Source organism: Labrus mixtus, chromosome 12 (assembly GCF_963584025.1).
Source record: "Labrus mixtus chromosome 12, fLabMix1.1, whole genome shotgun sequence".
Taxonomy (NCBI): domain Eukaryota; kingdom Metazoa; phylum Chordata; class Actinopteri; order Labriformes; family Labridae; genus Labrus; species Labrus mixtus.
In genome coordinates this window covers 18,801,536-18,823,599 of record NC_083623.1, presented here as the reverse complement: position 1 = coordinate 18,823,599, position 22,064 = coordinate 18,801,536, and the positions used below count along the sequence as shown (strand labels likewise).

At 42.9% G+C, this 22,064-nt stretch overlaps 1 protein-coding gene across 2 annotated transcripts in view; it reads left to right on the top strand.

Moving 5' to 3' along the window:
• The window catches only part of LOC132985208 (kelch-like protein 29), a 105,270-nt gene that overhangs the window by 63,118 nt on the left and 20,088 nt on the right, over positions 1–22,064 (top strand). For both annotated transcript variants that reach the window (XM_061052460.1, XM_061052458.1), the window contains 6 exons: positions 439–577; positions 4,990–5,186; positions 6,827–6,939; positions 7,418–7,564; positions 15,314–15,512; positions 20,896–21,078. In XM_061052460.1, the coding sequence (XP_060908443.1) occupies positions 439–577; positions 4,990–5,186; positions 6,827–6,939; positions 7,418–7,564; positions 15,314–15,512; positions 20,896–21,078 (978 nt within the window). The remainder of the gene's footprint in view (positions 1–438; positions 578–4,989; positions 5,187–6,826; positions 6,940–7,417; positions 7,565–15,313; positions 15,513–20,895; positions 21,079–22,064) is intronic.

The window sequence follows — 22,064 nt, the reverse complement described above, 5'->3', positions numbered from 1 at the left end:
CTGTTTTCACCTCACATCTCTATTGATGCTTTTTAATCTCATTCAGCTTCCAGTCAGTAAAGTTGTAGCTCAGCAGTGAACATTAACAGAGGTCAAATACACTTATTCAAATATCTCTCCATAATAATGAAAGCTTTTGATACCATTCCCAGTCCTATGTTATTCACAAGCATGCATATTTCTCATTACAGTATAGATTTTTTTCACATATACACTTTTGTATCACAGTATACATCTGCTGAAACATTGAACATGTGCACTCACTACTTCTCCTCTAAAAGACTTTTTAAAGACTGTCCAGTAACATTGTGTCCCACACTCTGCACTTTCTCAACAGACTGATCTGTTATGTGTTGCCATGCTTTTGTTGCTCATGTATGTACAGAAGAGATTCTAAAGCCAAATGTGGTGTGTCTGTTTGTTTTTCTTGTTCCACAGAGATGTTGAAGGAGTTGAACCAGCAGCGCAGAGCGAAAGAGTTTACAGACCTGAAAATAATAGTTGAAGGCAAAGAGTTTGAAGTCCACCAAAATGTTCTAGCTTCCTGCAGCTTGTATTTCAAGGACCTGGTGAAAAGGTTTGCCTTCTCTTCCCCCCCCTCACACCAGCTCTTGATCCAATCTGTTCTTTTCATAGGGCGCATTTGTGTCGCTTTTTTTCCCCTTCCCCCTCCCTCTCTCTCTCTCTCTCTCTCTCTCTCTCTCTTGCAGGTGTGTGAAGACTTTGGTTCCTATCACAGGGCCAGCAGCCATTCCTTCCTCTTCCCACTTAAATGAATGTATCTGAAAGTGGAGAATAAAGGTCAAACCTCGTCATTACCTTTCCTCCCCATGTAGGGCAATTTAAACACATTTCCATTTTAATGAGCAGAGAAAATGTTCCATGACTGGGGATGATTTAAAACTTACCAAAGGGCCAAAATAGAAGAATCAGACATTTTACACTTTGGGTGATAATTCACTCAAGTCACACTGTCTGCTCTTAGCACAGGTATTTTTGTCTCTATAAGTACTTTATTCTTCTGTTGCTGATTCAGACTAAACAGCCTCTTGGTCAGCTAATTAATCTTGGCTAATGTATAAAAAAAAAAAAAAAACATTTTTAGAGTCATAAAACAAAGACAACAAAGCTCATGTAAGACAGTTTAGTGGACCTCCACTTTCCCAGATTAGAACCACCCTAAACTAACGTATTTATTTGATGTGATCGAAGTATTCCCCAGTATTCTTCCATTCATATGCCATTTTTTTGTCTTTATGGTCTGTTTTCCAGCGCATGTGTGTGTGGTACAGATGTTTGAAGTGTCTGTAGACGTGTGTATGGCAGTGAAGTCTTAAAGCGAAATTCCTTATTTTTGAATCTGCCTTGTTTTCCTAAGAGTGAATAACATAATTCCCTCAAGACTTCATCCTCACTTTAAATCCCTGCAGGTGTTTTAAGCCTGATTGAGAGTACACTGGTCCCAGAGTTGTTTTTCAACCTTGTTCTCATTTGCATGGCGAGGAATCAAGTCAGGAAAGACAAAGGCAAACAGAAAGACACACAGTCTGGTTGTAGCCGTAATGCCTCAGGGATGTTTTCCTCTTTAACCTGCAGCCACACTGCATTCACTGTGAAGCTCATCAGAGAGCAGGGAGCTGCTTATCTGCCGCTAAACTCACACTGATACACCTGTTCCTCCTCTATGTGGATGCAGGCAGGAAGAGCAGAGAGAGAACAGAGGTAGAGAGCCTCGTCTGTACATGGACCCCTCATCTCCATGAGTCCTCCTTTGACCTTGAGAATAGCAAAGCAGCTGCCTTAGAGACTGAAGAGACTTTAAAGGGAACTGAAGCCCCCATGCTGGTCAACCTGTCCATCAGATGACTCGTGTGAGCCTCTTCTTCACCACAAAGTGAGACAGTCAGGTGTAAATAAGAGCAGCCTGAGAACAAGACAGTTGCAAAATTGGATGACTAAGGTAAGGCGTCATAAGCTAGGCAGAAGGCTTAGAAGGCCTGGTCAGAGAGGAGCAAAGAGAGCTAAAGGCCGTCTGTGAATATCCTGTGCATTGCTCGGTCACTTTTTGCAAAGGCTCCACTGGGCTCAGAGCTGTCCATATCTCTGAAGTCAAATTAGAGAGAGAGTGACAGAGGCTTCGGGCGCACTCACGCTGGGCAAAGTTGATCTGTAACGTGCTGAAGCACAATTGCCCTCCCCATTCTCCTGCTGGCCTGCACTCCCACCTCTCCAGGACTAACAGGGCCTGAGCACCGTTACCTCTTGTACGTAATGTCATGATAAAACGCATGCATGGCTTTACGTGATCATGAAGCGTGCTTAAGTAACAACACAGGAAGCCTAAAAAAAGAAACGTGACAGGTCCGTGTCCTCACATATGAGATTAGATGACAACAAGACTGCAACTTTACTGACATGGTGGCTTATTGTGAGTCATTTTAGTCAGATACAGCCAGAACACTCCGCGATTATATTTCATGTCCAAGTTGTGTATCCGTGCTTGTTCTCGTGCATGAGCAATTCCACTGTGCCGAAGCACACTTCATCCGACCGTGCCAGGGCCAATGGAACCCCCACACTAGTCAAAAAAACTGGACTTTGTGGCTCAAACGTGCTTGGGAACAATGCGGATTGCCTAGTGTGAGTGCGCCCTTCTTCTCCATATTCCACCCTTTCTTGCCCATATCATTCAGAAAGGCATTCACTGGTGTCCTAGCCCTGTCAGGTCCCTATAAAATGTGAGTGATCAAATGTTCTTGACATGAAGCTTGTTTTGCATTTTACTGCTCTATAACTCCCCTGCAGTAAATGCCCAATCAACCTGCCCTCTTACCCCATGACACCTGCAGGATGTCATCCTGCTTTAAAATGCACACATACGCACACATTTGCCCCCATCCCCAAACCCATTAGCTCTCCCCTTTAAGGGCCAATGCGCTGAACAGGGAGCCGAATCATCCCATTTTCCCCCTCCAGTTTATTTCAACCAGTGTGCTCTGCAGGTATATTATATATGATCACTGCATCTATACACCACAGTGATGTCAAAAGCTCTAGAGTCTAAAAGTAGTCCTGACCATTTGTTTCTCTCTGTGAGCCCATGGTTTTTTTTATTTTTTGTGTTATGACTTTGAGCTGTGTTAAAGCTCATTACAGTGTTGGCCCTGTGTGAACACAGCAGCTGAGCCCTGAGAGCACTGCTCAGCCCTCTGCTGCTGCTCTGAGCCTGAGGTGGAGACAGGACACTGTAATACTCCCCTCACATTTCAATTACAACATTGCTTTGACTCGCTGTATTTTAAGTAACTTCATCTCCCTTCTCGCCCACCTCTCTCCTCCCTTGTCTCTCCCATCCTTCATAACTCCCTCTTTCAATGTTTGAACTCAAGTCTGCAATCAAACACAGCATAAATATCCATCTCTTCTTAAGAAGCTCAGGAAAAAAAATCATGTCCAAAAACACCAGTGCTCAGGCTAAACAAACTGCCACAGGAGCTGGTCCATACTGCACTAACCATTGCACTGATTAAACAGGTTGGTGAGCGTGCTGTCTTTTTAGTCCTTTTTCTCCTTTATCTTTTCTCCCTCCATCACTTAAACCCTGAACCACACTCCTTCCCTCCTTCTGTCTTTACAACCCCCCCCCCCCCCCCCCCGTAACACTTTGTGGTTTTTTGCTTTGCAGGAGGAAAAAGTGAAAAATACTATCGTCTTTCAGTTATTTTTGGATGTCCTTCTCACCTCCTCAGTGTGTGCTTTAAAATCACGACTAATGTCTCAGTTCATACACTACAGGCTGCTGATGAGTGTTGCAGCGGGGACAAAGGTTCTGTTCAGGTGTGATGGTGGATTTATTTATTTTTTTCTGTTGTGGGGGATATTATATGACAGTCATGGAACAACCCAACCCGTCCCTCAGAAGGATGGCTGCTGGCTCCCTGTGGAAGAAACCGTCTCACACTGCCTCCTGCTCCCCACCCCACCCCCCACCAAACCTCTCCCCTCTCTCCTCTCTCGTCATCCACTTGTCTCATCTTGTTTGTTTTGCTGTCTGCGTCTCACTGAATGCGTAAGACACACCTGCACACACACACAAATAGACAGAGCAGCATTATTGCACTAAGATGAGTGACGGGAGCAAAAAGCCTCTCTCCATCTTAAAGGAGGCTCCCTTTTATAAAGATGTCCACAGCTGAAGGGGGGCGACGTAGAAAGGGGTGACACATTCTGCAGAGCTGTGATTCCATTTATATTGCCCTGGACTAGATGATTGTTTCACATGTGACATTAAACACAGGTGGTCAGGTTTATAACACCACCCCTGTTGAATGTCCTATGGGACTCATCTCAGAAGTTCTGAGAGCAGACCTCCCTCCCCCCTGCACATCTCAAGCTCTGCATTATGAAGTATGAAGTGATCATATTCTGTTTAATTTGCTAATACAAGCACTCCCTGGCACCTCTGACACTACATCAAACTGAGTGGGTACTCTGCTATCTCACACACACACACACACACACACACACAGACACACAGACAGTGTAGACTCACTAACAGCATCCTTTACATTCTGTCATGTTTGAACTGTGCTGTCTGTTTCTTTCTCTGTTTTCTGTCTGATAGTTTGTATGTACCCTGACATGTATGCATGTCCCCCTCTAAAACTATGCATACATGAAACAAAGCAATAATGTTTGTTTAATCTTTGTGCAGAGAGGACATTTTGTTTCAGATGCAGCAACATAGTTAAATAGTAGAGAAGTAGAAACCATCCAAAGTTCAGTTTCTGTCCCTTTTTCACTTTAAGTTGCTCTTGTGTAATGATTCTCTTATTTTCTCCACACTCTCGTGCTGGCCTAGATGTGTTTTGGCTGTTGTCGTTGTATCTGTGTCCTACTCCTCTTTTTTTTTTCTTGTTTCCTTGTTTCCTTGTTTTTCCTCTCATAGTATTCCTAATTTGCTTCTCTCTGACATGATTGGTTGATCAGGTCGTCAGGGGAGACGAGGAGTGGCGAGGTGCTGGAGCTGAACATGAGCAACATCAGTGCAGATGTTCTGGAGATGCTGCTCGAGTTCGTTTACACGGGATCGCTGGTCATCGACTCGGCCAACGCAAAGACGCTGCTGGAAGCCGCCAACAAGTTCCAGTTCAGCACCTTCTGTAAAGTCTGCGTCTCCTTCTTAGGTAGGAGCAGCTGAGAGCACAGGAGGGTGTGGGTGTGGGCACTATTTTTACATGGTTATGTCTGCAAGTCATCATCAGTTATTCCTATTTGATCTTTACCTGCTACGTGTAGTCTACAGCCGTGTGGATGCTCAAACGTTGTCATTGTTCATCACTATGCACATCCTCACACAACATCTTGCCCCCAGAAATAAATCCTTCCGTGTCTCTGGCCCATCACGCTCCTTTTTGTCATGTTATCAAAACTAGCAGCCGTGTGAGAATCCCGCCTGCTGACGCTCTCAGTCGGCCATGTTGCCTCTGAACATATGCCAGTGTGGGTGGGGCCAGGAACACGGGCAGGGGCAAATTTACAAAGAGGTCAGGGAAGATTTGAATGTCACATCGACTGTCCTCAACCGTGATGGAATTGAGAAGAAGCTAAACAGATTAATAGTTGTGTGTCAGTAACTCTGATGAGATGTGCATGTTCCTAAAAAGATCATCGGCAGGAAAGAAAAAAAAGAAAAAAGTAGAGGGAGGGGGGGCAAAATACAGAAAACATGAGTCATTTGTAGACTTCAACAGGTGGAAGGACAGTGAGACATCAATCCATTCTTCCTTGACAACTCAGTGATATTTCAGCTGATTTGAAGAGGTCTAGTACACACACATGCCATGTCCTTGACGAAGAAGACATTCATACTGTGTCAGGTATTACAAACACAATAAGGAGGAATAGCAACTCCTCAATCTACATAAACTCTACACTTTTGACTTTTCTTCCAGAACTGTGGATTCTGGCAAAAAAAAACAACAACACGCTTATCTGTGTTGAAAACCTTTTTCATTAATAGATGTAAAAAAAAAAGTGATCATGTTTTCAAGTGTGTACTGTTAGTTAAGATGTTCAGATAGTAAAGCCGTCTATTCAGGCACACTTTAGTGCACCAAATGAAACTAGAAACCAGCAGTAAAGAGTCTGCTGAAAGGAGTGTACAACACAATGTTCCCAGTGAATAAGCACGCACAGTGAAATAACTTTATCTGTTAAAATGGCTGATCAGAGACGTTTACAGACGGCCTTTTGTGTCGAGTTGTTCTGTGTGTTTGCCTGCAGGTGTGTGTGTTAATAACACATCACAAACATTTTCTCTATGGTCATAAGTGATGTGTGGAAAAAAAAAAGCGAATTACAGACACAGCAGTATAATTCCTGCACTTTTCCAAGTCTGTGGGCTTTCTTCCTGCTGGCCTGGATATATGGTTAGTTTCATGTAGTGTTTGTGTGTGTATGTGTGTAGTAGACTTTGAGATCTGATAGGACTACTTAAAAAGTGGCCCAGCTAATCCTGAATGCGGCTCCCAGACGTCCAGCACCTCCTGCCTGGGCTGTGAGCGATCGATGCCCCCTGTTCTTTCCCCCCTCAAAGCTATTTGGGTTATTATACCTGTGTCTCTTAGTCTCAAGCAGATATCATCCCTGTTAAACTGAGAGTCTGTGCTGCCTTCAGCTGATTTTTCCATCTGTCTTCGCTTTTATACCTCTGTGGTCTTTAATGGATGTCTGAGTGGAGTTTTTTCTATCTCAACCAATCATCCTGTGTCTCTGTCCTCTCTCTCTCTCTGTGTGTGTCTCTGACCTGGTTTATTGACTGCAGAGAAACAGCTGACTGCAGCTAACTGTCTGGGAGTGCTGGCTATGGCCGAAGCCATGAGCTGCACCGAGCTCCACAACATGGCCAAAGCCTTTGCACTGCAGAACTTCCCCGAGGTGGGTAGAGATTTGTCAAACGTTTACTACATTACTGCTACTATCCATAAAATGACAGCTCCTTTATCACAACTGTAGACATCATTAAAGCTAAGGTATTATAGATTCTTCCTGTAACCCCTTTGCTCCTGCAAAAAGCTAGAAAAGCTTTGTTTGAGGTCACATTTTAAAGTAAACCATATATCAGGAGAGAATTACCAAAATGCAGCTAAACAATGAACAAAGCATTCATAGAAAATATTGTAGATAGTTCATCATTCAGCATGGTAATAATATACCTCTCTACAGAGGAACATTATACCACCATATTGATGATTGATCAATAAGTATGCAGACTGGAAAAGTCAAATAAATGTACAAATGATCAAATCCTCTATTAGCCTTCATTACAACTTACTTACATCGACTTGTAATAAGATCAATTATTTACACATGCATATGTATTATAAGTTATTAAAAATAATGTATTTGTCCTCAGGTGGCAGGACAGGAAGAGATTCTGAGTGTGTCCAAGGAGGATCTGGTGTCCTACCTGTCCAACGACAGTCTCAACACCAAGGCTGAGGAGCTGGTCTACGAGACGGTCATCAAATGGATCAAACAAGACCCCGACTCCAGAGTGCAGGTAATGGAAAAAAAAATAGAGAGCTGATGACTGTTTGTAAAGTGTGTGTATTTTTTTCTTAGATTCTACAGTGTAGGCCTACTTTTAAATGAGCACTGCTCCCTCTGACAGTACAGATACGTTATGTCTGCAGAGCTGTATTAAGGTTTCTTCAAAATGAACAGGTACACAGAGCTGTCAGTCAAACAAACTTGACCACACCCACATATTCCTGAGAAGAGCTCTGATAGTGGTCTCAATCCCTAACTCCTGTGTTGGTGTACAGAGGAGGTGAGTCTTTCCTTGCTCTGCCTTGGTTCCCGTGTTTCCTTTTGGATTTTCATGCAGTTCTCCTTGTTGCTCCCTTGCATTTTCTTGAGCTTGTTGGAGTTGTTGGAACGTTTTGTTGGAATTAAATTTCTTGGTATATGAACCAGTAAGCTGCTTGGATTTATTAAATAATATATTTTGAAGTCTGCAACTGGGTCCTATTGGTTTAACCTCCATACATGACAAAACATGCCAGAAAAAAATCCAACCGGTCAGTTCTAACTACACGCACGCTGATATTTGGCATAACCTCAGAATCAGTCGTGCGACTCAAAGATCGAGTCTGAATCGGTCTGAAAGTAACAGTTTAGCCCGCCTCATGTGTGGTTGTTCTTTGGGCTCTGCCTGTAAGCTCTTACAGGTGCACTCAGCAAAAAGTGGCACAGAGATTATCATCAAATAAAACCGAGCTCCATCAGTGGAGGAGCATGAAAAGCAGACATGTCACTCCTCGTTCACTGTGGGTGGTGTCCATCAAATTTTTAGTTACACTTCAGTTGTTTGTGAAATACTGTTGGGCAGAAAAATAAACCCAGAAACATCCACTGTCCTAACAGGTGTTTGATTTATTCCTGGAGGCTGTTAAACATGATAAAGTCTTCTTCCTGTAGTGAGCTAATGCAATGAGATACACAAAGTCAGATTTTAACAAACGAGGAATCGATAAGTCTCAAGATCAGAGCGTCAGCCAACATCCATGAAAGGATAAATGGACTGAAAGAACCGCTGATCATGAGATTTGAATGGATTCAGACAAAACGATCAATTTGAAGATGATGATTTTCAAATATTTTACATAAAAGTGGCGCTGAGATTATCATCAAATAAAACCGAGCTCCATCAGTGGAGGAGTCGTTACTTCAGATTAATGATTCCTCATCAAGCAGCAAGAGAGGAAGAACGGCCTCATGTCAGCTGAAAGGAAGATGGTTATTAATGTATTTATAATTCCAATTTAAGTTTGCGTCTTGACTGAGAGGAAATCTGAATCTGTGGTTCTGCCACTTCAAAACAAGGCTGATGCACAGTGTTTAGGGTAAACATTTGATCCCTGTCATCTACACCAAAAATCTCTTACCAGCTCAGTCGTGCAGACTCCTGCAATCTCACAATCTCACACTCTAATGCAGAGGTGCAGAGGTGATTTACTCAGAGGATGTAGGAAAAGAAAAAGGAATGGGAAATTTTCCTCGGTTGTCTTAACAGTCAAGCGCTCTGGTTCCTGAGACGAGACAACCAGGGTCGTAAAGTCTGAAGAGAGAGGGAGATGCAGGAAGGTGGAAGAGGTTAAGGGAGAATAAGAAGTAGGACAGAAACAAGTGAGCAGGAAATGAAGAGAAGGATGAAAAAAGAACCGCTGTGTTCTAATCCAGTGGATTGGTTTCTCCGTGCACAGCCATGACATCCAGGTAGAAGAATCAACTGTGTGTGTGTGTGTGACCGAGAAAAACAGCCAGCAGGCCTGCAGAGAGGATAGAAGGGTTCAGTTTATACGCATGGTCCAGCATCAGCTCATCATTCCCTTCTCCCCGTGTGGAGTCAGAGAGCAGCAGGAAATCACTCCCCCAGAACCTGTGACACTTTTTTTTTGGACAGTGGACAGAGGAGGAAACAAGGGAGAGACAGTGGGGAATGACAAGCAGAAAAGGTGCAATAGGTCGGAATTGAAACCAAGCTGCCGGCTTGGAGGACTATAGCCTCGGTACGTGGGGCATGACCTAACCGCTAGGCCGTCACCGCCCCAGAACCTGTGACAAACTAAGTTTTGTACCTTTGTGGTAATCTTTCTGTCTATGTGTGTGCTGGGCTTTTTTAGCTGCAGCCTATTGAGTGGAAAAGTGGCATATTGAAAGATGCTGGGTAAATAATATGCAATTTTCTCTCTCTCCGCTCTGCTGTCACTAACATCTAATGGCACCAGGAAACAGGCCGGACATCGCTCAGAAACAGAGCCAGAGCGTTAGAGCGTGAATAATAGTTTTATGGGACACAAAGACACTGAGTGAAGACAGAGAGCTGATTCAGTTTTAGATCTGTGAATGTGTGTCATTGGACTTTAGTGAAGAGGAGTGTTACAAAGACTTCAGAAGAAAAGAAACTAAAAAAAAAAGAACAACGTGAAGAGAGTAGTCATTGGAGGAAAATAATCTACAGCATCTGCTTTATTTCTGAGATATGAATAAAACTGTTCCTCAGGTATATTTAGTTTTTACCTTTTGACAGAGCCAGGCTGGCTGTTTGTTCTTACTTTCATTCTTAACATAAGAGGTAATGCCTGACAAGGTGTCCATTATCAGGAGTTTTTTTAACCCATGGCCAAGACTGTCTGATGTGTGAATAAGAACTACAAAAGACGTTCTCCTTTTTCTTTTTCCACTTTCTTCTTCAGTCATTAATGTTTCTTACTCCACAAAAAAAAAAGATAAAAGAAATGTTAGACCCTCATTGCTACAATTAGATATAAGCGCCGTGTTGAGGACTTGTGTGTAGGCATTTACTGTGACCCTGTTGACCTTGTTACTCATTTTAGATACAGGCTGATTCTAAGCCAGCATATTCATTTGCAAAAAGACTATTTCACTGAGACTACTCCAGCAGTCTTTTGTGTGACGACCACAGACACATGGCTGCAGTTATAACAGGCCGGCCTCTGACAAATCCCCAAATAGGACCTCATTCAGGCCCCACTTCAACATATTCATCTAAAGGATCATATCTTAAAGGAAGAATGTGTGACTTTTTGATCCAGTAGATGTCGCCCTTGAGCACCAGCATGAAACCAAAATAAACTTCTGTTTGGCGACACATCCGCTATTCTGAAACCTCCGCTCTCCTCCAGCGACACACCTCCATCCCCCACTCGTGTTTATTGGAGGGAGTTATCAATAAGAACGCACCATGATTAAGAACCATTTAGCGCAAGCGCGGACAAAATTGTTCCTTGCTTCGAGCTGCAATTGCGTGTGTCCTGCGTTGTTGTGTAAGCAGGCTAAATGTTAGCACACTTTAGTTAACTCATAGCTTCATATTGCACATCAATTTACACTGAATGGCTATGTTTTTCTTATTTTCTTATTTCTTATATATTTTTTTAAATAAAAAACTTCTGCAGATCTTTTTCATAAGACAGGTGTGTTAGAGAGCAATGTGTCCATCAAAAACCTAAAAGTAAACTCCCTCACACTGTCTAACGTGCAAACAAACATTGAGTGGCAACTTGACGGTACGAGACCTTCATCAGACAAACAGTAAATATATCTTACCATGAGACTCGACCTGACAGAAGAGGCTGATGAATTGGCTCTTTGAAGACTAATGTGACAGCTAAAAGGAGTTAGTTAATTCAAGGTGGAATTTCATTGCTTAAAAAAAAAGGGGTTGTGCTGTAAGCATGGACCAACTGTCCATTCATTAGACAAAATTTGGCCTGCCTCAACATTTGCTTCCCCTTTTAGCTAAATACATATTTTTGAAAGTATTACTTTGTCATACTTTTTATTTATTAGTTATTATTTATTTGATTTGTACAATCGACTGTTAGAATGTGTCACTCTGCCTCCAGCACTCATTAAGAGAAAAAGGAAATCGTTTTCCCAAACAAAAGATGGTATCAGTGTGTTTCCAGAGCGGAGAATTATCAAAGGACAGAGATGCTTTGAGGCTGTGTGAGGATATAAACCAAGTGTTCCTCACATTTTTACGATTCATTTACCTTCACAACTACAAGGGACCCTTTCCCCACAAGCATCACTTTTAATTTAGTCACTCTCTCCACGTTTAAAACTGGAACTTGTCATTGTTTTGCTTCCTCTGAGAAAAGGTTTATTGTGTTTTAGGGGGATCAGAAGCTTCATGTCACATTGCTCAAACTCCAGTCTAAAACTTGACAAAATGAACTTTTAGTCAATGGCCAGTGAGATCTGTGATGAATACAGACTCTTGAGGAGACAAAGCCAGGCAGTGGAGATTAATGTAGCAGGCGGTCATTGCATCCTCTTCTGCTGCTCTTCCCTCCTTCCTCTTTTTTGCTCTCACTCCAACTCCAATGCAACATAAACACAAGCATTCATGCAAATTGCACCAGGATGTCATTCTTCAATCCCAGTCCTGCGCTCAAACATTTACGCAACACTGTTCATCTCTCGTATTTCTCAGCCCTGGTGTGACTGGTGTGTATTAAAGAGTGGACAGGGTCTGATTCAGGCCGCTGAACTCCGGACCTCCATCCTCATCTGAGTCCTTTGTTGTCCCAGAGCGCACACAGTCCTGATGTGTGCAGCCAGCTGAAGTGCAGTCACTCAACCGCAGCGGCTGCATATCTAGAGCGAGTCAGTCACATCTCATTTCAACTGGACTGCTCAATAAACACACAGAGGCTGCATGAGCTCAACAACACATAGCAAAATATGTTAGCTTTCTATCTGTTCTGAGGAAGCATTTTTTTCCTCCCAAGATTCACGAGGAAAGGGAAAACAAATGAGAAGGAGCTCGAGGGTCACAGGATGTCAAAGACAATCAGGGAGTTTTAAAAAAGGCCAGAAGGTTTTGTCGACTCGCAGTAAGTCGTGTGAATATATTTCAACTTAAATGAGCGCAAAGATGCACCTCTTCTTTTTAGTAATGAAGTCATGCTCAAGTACGCCTCATAGCAGAAGACATTGCACCAGCACTGAGCATCTGTCATCCATTACACCCCGCGTCTTTCAAGCTGATCCGCACACGTAGTCATGCAGATGAATGAACACACAAAAGCATCTCTTGAACCCAAAGCGTGTGTCATTTTGGAGAGCCTGTTTCGCTCGTCCATTATGGGGCTCGTGTGTGTGTGTGTGTGTTCTCACACGTAAACCTGCACACTTTGAAAAGAATACTCAGCGGTGTTCATTTCAGCTGAGTGACTTTGTTAGCTCCGTGAGGCTAAACATGGGCACGCACTCTGTTGCACACACACTTCTGACACACTGAGTGTGTGTGTAGTTTTTTTTTTTATTTCTCTATCATACAAAGCTGCCTTATTGGCTTTCCCTTTTTAAATCTTTATGCAGACATGTACTCCTGTCTGCTCTGAGCAAAGCAATTAGATTAGAGTGCTCTTGTCATTTTATGACGCTGCTGTGGCACTGAGTCAACACACACACACACACACACACACACACACGGTGAGTGGTGTTAGTCTTCAGTGACAGCAGTGAAGTAGGAAATGCTCAGCGGACATTTGTCATCAGTGTTAGAGGATGGCGTCTTCCCGGCTGCTTCTCTGCTGCCTCTGACAGTTTTGAGAGGTTCCCTGTTAGGCACATTATCCCTGCCTTTCACCAGACTCACTCAACCCTCTCACTTCCCGTGTCCACCTACCTAAATGTGTGTATATGTGTGTATGTGTGTGTGTTTGTGTGTTCTGGGTTGTACATCAGTTTTCCTTGCATTGTGACAGGGCAGCAGGACATGTGCAACCGCTGACACTGAAACTGTTGTCCTGGTTAGTGTGTGTAGGTTTGTGCAATATACAGACCATTAGTCAGGTCTAGTCAAAAAGTGCTATCTGGATTGCATGTCAGAATACAAGTGGATAAGCAGATGGACTTTGCATAAATTAACTTGATAAAATAGAAGAGGTTAAATGTTTGTGGAAGCGGACAGGCTAAGAGTAGACTTGCTCAAAAATGTTCCTTCTCATTAGTTAAGAAAAAGATGATCATGACATTTAAAGAAAAACAGAAGTTTGAATAGTCTCATTCCCTGTTTTTAAGCTTTATAGGATTGCCTTCATGAAGAGGTGAGAAGATGAAAATGAGAGGTCCCACCATTTGTCTGCAGGGATACGCTCCCTGTAGCCGCCTGTGCATGAGAGTTATCAATCGAGAGGTTGTTGCAGATGAGTCTGAAGCATGCCGTCTGTGCTCACTGCTTGTTGCAGGAACAGCGCCCATTTGTCTGAGTGTTGTGTAGACTCTGTTCTACCTCGTTTGACACACACATGCACTTACATTGACTAAAACTATTTGGACAAATGTCATCCAGAGCATGCAGCCTTCCCCCCACATGCTTCCACACAGCATGGTAAAGCTTGCACTACATAGCTTTGATTGATAGTTAACTCAAGGAAGGTTACAGCAGATTCTCCAGACTGCAGAGGGACAGTTGACATACTCTTTTATTTTACTGAAGCTCTCATCTTTTCTTTTGTAAGGTCCTCCCTCTCCTCTCCTCCACTCTGTCCTGTCCTCTGCTCTTTGATTGCCCCCCCTCTCTGGTCTCAAGACATCAGTCTTAAACAGATGGAACACATGCTGGAGTAAAAAGGCCTCTGTTGAGAGAGGGAGATGCTGAGTCAGAGTGTCTAAATGATATTTCTTTGATTTATGTTATGTCGCCCTCTCCCCTGTGTGATATTGGTTACGTCATTTTGAGTGGAAGGGTCAGCGGGGTCAATCCCCCAACCAACTGTGTCGCTCTGTCCACGCTTATTTCCAGCTTTTTACAGTTGACATTGATCAGACTCCCATTGGGGTTGCAGTCAGGCAAACCAAAAAAACTTGGAAGGCAACACTTTTGACAAAGTTGCCGTGGAAACAGTGAATCCTGCCATCCTACCATTGTGCATACCAATACTTCATATGCATACATAAATGTACACACAGGCAACAATGGAACAACCATGCACAGTAATAGTTGTTGACAAAGTGGGCAATTAAATGGTTTAGTTCACTGATTGTCATGCTCATGTACTCCGTCCTGAAAATGTTTTAAAATAAATGCTGCAAATTTCAAGCAATATGTTTGTAATAAGTCTTGATGTTTTCTATCTTAAAGCCATGTGACTGCTACATTTGTTTTTTCAGTCACTTCTTGACTTGAAGGGGTTGTGATTTAGCAGAATGTGGTCCTAATTCAGCTGCTGACGCATATTTCCTACGCTCTCACGCGTAACTGAATGCATACATGTAACTGAGACATCTTACAAATCTCAATGGAAACTTCACAAAATGCAATTTAGCTTTTTTGCACAATGATTAAAATCGTTCAATGAAAGAATGACAGTCATGCTTTGTGTATAAAAAGCTGCTGGAGATGTTTTCTTGTTTTTTCTGTCTATGTCCTGCACATAAAGAAAAATAAAAAACCTACAAAAGCAGTGTTGACGTGATCATCTGACGGTCTCACTACCATCAGGTCTCCTCCTCTAAGCCCAGGCTTTTATCAAACACGATGAAACATGAAAAAAAAGTATATAAATAATAATAATTTTGGGAGCAAATCCATACGGACGTGCGTGTTTGATCCACTGGGATTTGTGATTCAATTTGTTTCATTTGAAACTTCTTTGATCTTTCCTGGCAGATTTGCTTTCTGTTCACTCAGATTTCATGCCTACTTTTTGTTTCTTTATTATAACCTCTGTGATGCCGTTTTTCAGACTTTCCTCTTTGTTTTCCTCAGAATGTATCAGAGCTGTTGGCGGTGGTGCGTCTTCCCTTCATCCACCCGTCCTACCTGCTCAACGTGGTGGATAACGAGGAGCTGATCAAATCGTCTGAGGCGTGTCGGGATCTGGTCAACGAGGCCAAGCGCTATCACATGCTGCCCCACGCACGGCAGGAGATGCAGACGCCCAGGACTCGGCCCAGGCTATCTGCAGGTACACACACACTCACACACTATTCATATGTTACAGCAACACTGACCATGAGATAAAGACAAGCAAGGAAGGAGGTTATAGGGTTGTTAGGATTGTGTTTCTAACATGGGACAAGAAACGGAGCAGACATGGGAGATAGTGTTGTACCCAAAATCCTTCTTGGTCTCGAGACCACTTTTTGAAGGTCTCGGTCTTGAATCTTAATAATTTTCACTCGGTCTTGTCTAAGTCTCGGATTGGACAGACTCCGGATTTTAAATCAAGACTAGTCAAGGCCACAACTGAAAGGCTATTTTCCAATGTCATTACTGAGATCTGAAGGAAAACGCCCCTTTCTAAAAGAACAAATAACTTAAATTCAATTATAATTGGATTTTTATCCCCCGGTTTCTTCTGCAACCTTTCCTGGTGTTACAGTCTAAATGAGGAACACTCCCCCTGCACATAAGATGAGGATTTTTTATTGATATTTATGGTCTTGGTCTTGACTCGGTCTTGATCCCTAAATGTCTTGGTCTTGTCTCGGAGCACTCTGGTCTCATGTATGTCTTGGTCTGGGTTAGTGTGGTCTTAAATACATCACTAGTGGGAGAACATGAGGAGGGGTCTGGATGTGGTCATAAAGAGGGAGGAAGGAAGTTTATTCTTTGAGAATGTGTCTTATTATATAAGCAGTAAGATAGTGTTCCAGTGTGTGTATTTTAAATTTGTGCAAGCAGATGGGGCAAAACCTGATGGTGATAAGTCTGTCAGGCAGAAAAAGAAAGAGAAAACTGCGCTCAGCAAAAATGCTTCACCAATGGCAGTCATTCTGGGAACTTGTGAGTTGTGTGTGTGTACACACTTTCAGTCCTTTTTATAAGAGTGACAAATTGAAGTGGGATCAAACTAATTTCATGAATTCATGTGAGACAGAATTTCTATTAACAGTTTCAGATTTAGACTTAGATGTGTGAATAAAGTGACAGATGTCACAGTGCAGGTTGTTCCTTTTCTTTCTTCTGTTAAAACCAACAATACTACATTATGAACAGAGGTATAAAACCTGTCAGAACCAGTTTCAGTGGCACTTCTCTGTGAGCTCTTCATCACAAATATCAATTTTCACCTACACCTCTATGCAATAATTTAAAGAGGACATATTATCCACCTTTTCTATCTTTTCAAACAGTCCCCTGTGGTCTAAATGAAACATCTGGGCTGTGCTTTGGTCAAAATATTACATGAATCAAGCACCAGAGGAGGTTTGTGACCCTGTATAAACCAGGTCTCTCAGAGCGCTCTGTTTTGGTGTGTGACCTGTGCAAAGGTTTTGTTCTAGGCTGGGGGTGGAGATATCATGGGAGGGGAGGTTTTTATTTTTTTCTCCCCTGTCTCACTTTGCACCTCATTTGGCAGCCTGGAGCTTTTGAATGAGTGGATGCTTCGCCCCTCAGCTTCACTAGATGTTAAATACTGAGACAAACACTTAATAATATGTTGTCTTATTTCAGGGATGTCACTTCTGTCAGTCAGTTTCCTGTAGCACTAGTGAACTTCTCAGGAAGGCATGGCGATGAGGCACAGTGAAAACTTTGAGTTTAACTTGATGAATCCACAGTGTTTTCCAGTCTGTATGTTTATCCATTAGCTGCTAATTGACTAATTAGAGTGTGGATGTGATTCTGATTAGCTGCCATTAGACTTTCTGGGGGATTAAACAGCCGCTGGTGCTGAGAATTGACTCACAAATCTACGCATAAGATCCACTCTGATTTCTTCTGTATTTGTGCGTTTGTTTGATGGTGTGAAGCAAGTAAACTTTAAGAATACATACAGTATGTGTCTTGACAGAAAGCGCACATCGTGTTCCCGTCTCCTGCTCTCCACATGTGACTCTGTGCTCGACTCAGGCAAGGGAGGAGAGCGTCAGAGCAAAGTGTTAACTCATCCTAGCCCAGTAGAATATCTCTCAGACAAATGAGCTGTAATGATGAGGAGATGCAGCGGGGCCCAGCTCGACTCACGGTGTGTCTCGGTCTCACAAGCACACACAAACACTGTTCAACCTTTAAATACACTGAAGGAGGGAATCCGTCAGAAACCAGCCTTTTTCAGTCCAACTGATCACCTGTAAGGGTAAATATATACGGTTTCTAAAGGCTTAAAAAAAAATAGGAATTAGGCGAACACACGCACATGTACAGGAGCACCTAGAGCAGAGGAGATAAGAGTCAGAGTGTATGCAGGTCTTAAATTGCTACATTGAATACAATTGAAGTTGAATTTCATTGGATCAGCCCGCATGATAGCTTGACTTACCTCTTTGACGCCTGAAGCCCACAGTAAAGAAAGCAGACCACTATTCAAAGCATCTAGGCAGCATAAATAATCATCAGATGACTTTCCTCTGCCACCTACTGATTCTGGCCCCAGCTGTTAAACGCCCTGCTTTGCTTATCTAGCCTCTCGTATAGTTTTTTGTCAGGACTTTATTGATTATTGTTCTGCCTCGTGCATGTATTCGGCCTGGTTTGTCTTTCAGAGCTGATGCAGCATGAGAATTCTCTGTTTCACCTCTCAAACTGGAAAAGCAGGATGCAGGAGAGTGTGCCAAAAATGTCTTCTTCACTCTGTGTCAAAAGTGCCCTTCAGCAGATCCTTTTCTGATTAAGAGTCTGGGATGATATTTTGAGGAAAGGAGCAAGAGAGAGCGAGTTTGAAGGAGAGGAAGAGTGAGATAAAAAGTAGAATGCAGCTCTTCACCTGTTAATGGATAATGATTTCATTACAGCCCTGCAGCTTATCAGTGAAATATTAGCAAACACATCGATCTCTGCTCAAGAATGTAAAGTGGGAGCAGTAGATCCTGATTACATGACCTCTGGTCTGAAAGTCTACTGGGCTGCAGCCAAAGTCAAAGTTCTGTCCACTTGACCTTTTGATAAGAGACCATAATCAGCCAGAGCTGCAGAGGAGAAGAGGAGGCAGGAAGGGGGAGGACAGTAAACGATCACCTCGGCTGTAACTGGAAAACCTGACTCACTCTGTTCCTGAAGCTGCAGCATGTGCTTGGACACAAAGCGAGCAGCTTTTACAGGAACATGGATGTACAGAAACTGAGCGTAGGTTTAGCTCAGGGAGGCAACGGAGTCATGCTCTGCTGTCATGCCAGTGTTGCATTGAACAGCTGATCTCAATGCAAGCTCTGATCAGCTGATGGCCAGCTGATTCGCTTCTAAGCACCCAATTGGTTAATCACACTCATGCCGCCTTATTTAAGCTGATCTAACCTACTCTTTGCTGCTCCTTCTGCAAGCCACATTTGCAATCCTTCTCCACCCCAGCTCCTCCTTTAAGCTGTGTCTGACGTAATGTCATGATGTTTTCATTGATGCTGCTCTGGTCAGGATTTTTGCTGCATCTCTCCCTGCCTTTGGCTTTCCTTAAATGTACGGTAATGGCAGGAGTGTGTGCCGTTCCTGACTTAAACTTTGCCCAGAAGCAAACAGAGCCAAATATAAATAACTGCAAATAAAGTATATTCCATGACAACATGGTCCTGACTGAACTGACCTCACTGAAAGACCTGGGCTGTTGATCTGATCTGTAGCTTCTTGCTGTGATGAGCTCATTTCTGCTGACAAAAAGAGCAACCACCTAAGACCTTGTTCATACCTGCATGTTTAAGAAGACTGTAAATTAAAGCAGACGGGTTAGGAATGTAACAAAAGGTCAATAAGAATCAGGAGAAAGACTCGGTTATCCCTTTGTCCCAGCTGCTTGTCTCCATCCTTCCATCCCTTCATCCCTTCATCCCCACTTCCATCAAAACTCCAACTGACTGAGGGCCATCCCTGTGAAGCTTCATTCCTGCTTTAAAACTCTCACACACACACACACACACACACACACACACACACACACACACACACACACACACACACACACACACTCACACACTCACACACTCACAACCGGATACAATGCCAATGACTCTCCCTTTAGCGATGCTGCTCGCCTCCTTTCTTGTGTCCTGGCTTTGCATAGACAGAAACTTTGCCAAGTTTATTTAGGCAGTCACTCTCAAAAACCTGAAACAGCTAATGGGGTGAAAGAAACCGAAATAGAAAGAGAAGAACACTGTAATCATAAAAGGTGTAGGATTTTTAAGAGTCAATGTTGAGTAAAGTAGGAAATAAAAACAAGTAAAAAAGAGACGTGGAGTGCAAACTAATTCAGCTATAGCAAACTACTCATGAAGATCAATAGCATTAGCACCATAGTCGATATAAATAATGTGTGTGGATGTGTGGTTGGAGGATCAGGAGGGAAGAAAAAAAAGCTTGTTTCTACTAAATATTATGTAAAGGAACAGTCGCTGCAGCTGCATCTGTCCTATCAAACCACTCATTCATTAGCTGTGTATTCAAGGTCTGTTGAAGGTTGTAAGAGTTGTTTGAAGTTCTCATCAGTACAGGGCAGTGCTACCATGAAGCTGTGAAAACATGAGCATGGGATGGGAACAGATTCAACCAGAATTTTTTTTTTTTTTAGCACCGCTCCAAACTCTGACTATTTATTATCTCCCTCTCCTCCCCCCCACTGCTCTCCTCCATCTGTCCAGCTGCCTGCTGCTTACAAACTCACAGCACATTTCTGTCCGCTCTCTGGAGGCTGCTGCTGATGACTAAGAGGACCTGAGACACATGTGGCAGCCTGCCATCCTGTTTGTGTGTTATGGATCAGTTGTGTCTAGCGCTGTGTGTGTGTGTGTGTGTAACAGGGCATAGTATCGATTGTGTCTTAAGTTTCTTCTTAATCACACAAGGTCCTCAGCACGTGTGGGTTTTGTAATGAAACAATACACATCTCCATGTACGAATATACACAAATTGATCCCCACTTATCGATTTTGTGATAAGTCTGTTACTGTGAGTTTGTGTGTGTGTGTTTAGAAGAGTCTGTGTAGGTCAGCTCTTGTTTTATGTGTAGGAAGAGAGAATAAGAAAGCTCATTAGCATCCACAATGCAGCAGCATCATCAGTCTTCATAACTACTTGTTATTTATGGCTGCTTGTTAAAGTTGGTGTTCAAGGTTCTTGTTGAAAAGTTAAATCACAAATTAAAAAGTTTGTCTTTGAGGATGCCATTATTTAAAATCTGAAAATGTTCACCTTGCATTTGAAAGCCATGTATAAATATATACATGTCAAGCAGCATGCTACAAAACATTTTTATACTTTGAGGTCTCCCAACGAGACTTTGATTCAATCTTAGCCCTTATGCTGCATATATTTATAGAAAGTGTCCCTGATGCCTTGCTTTATCACCTCTCTTTCTCTCCTATGTCAACCCCAATCACCCCCCTCCTCTATCCTCCTCCTCCACTTTTGTCCTCCAGGTGTAGCGGAGGTGATAGTTCTGGTGGGAGGGCGTCAGACGATCGGGATGAACCAGCGCTCCCTGACAGCAGTCACCTGTTTCAACCCTCAGAACAGTAAGTGGTACCCGCTGGCCAGCCTGCCCTTCTACGACCGCGACTTCTTCAGTGTCATCTCAGCAGGAGACAACATCTACCTGTCAGGTGAGCTAAATCATCCACTACACCGGCACAATCAAAGCTGTCCTGTTGCAAATTGACATGCACAGAGCAGGAGGCCTTGGGTTTATCAAACTGAACTGATAAACCCAGGGAACACTCTTTGCAGTATTGTGCAGTGTTTATTTAATTGTACAATGACAATGACGATCATTTAAAACAATGATCCAAAACTAAGAGTGCAGAGAAACATGGACATAAACTGCAAGCTAGTTCAGGCACACAACACAAGCTGCAAAGATTTCCTATTGGCATGCAAATTATCCACAATCACCTGACAACACTTCCGTCCAATTAGCGGCCTATTTAAGCTGCAGGATTTCCAGTCTCTCCCTCTGCGCTTTCATCACATCACTACTCAAATTTGTCAAATTAAACTGCTCGGAGTGGTGAGGTCGGAGCCGTTGATATCCTTATCTGCTGGAAAACTGCACGTGATACCGGCTAATGTAAACCCTGCTCCAGAGATGGACTGAATTTCTCCCTCTACGCTCCATTTGTGCCAGAATCCTGCACGGTGCTCAGACCTTGACATTGGACTGTGGAAGTGCAACAGGATTTTGTCCAGCATGTACCTTTCCTCTCCCTCTTTTCATATAAATGTAAATTTCTGTTTGGGCATTGGAACAGGTCTGTATGTGTCCGCTGGGAGTCAGACAGCCAGTGGAGAAATCTGAGGTGCTCTAGCCAGCCAATCAACAGGCTCCGACCTTCCTCAGACTCAGAGCAGGGTCACAGAGTCTCTGCTGGTGTTACACGTCAAAATACACAGATAACAGGGAGCTCAGACAAACACAGTTTAGATGGTTGCCTGGTTCACTCTTCAATAAAGCATCAGGAGACTTTGTCAGTTAAGAGCTGTCCAAGTCTCTGACTGATTTATTTCACTGCTTTTCATTTTAAATAAAACAACCCAGATTTAGAAGTAGAGTTCATACTTTAATATATATTTATATTATTTATTCTATATT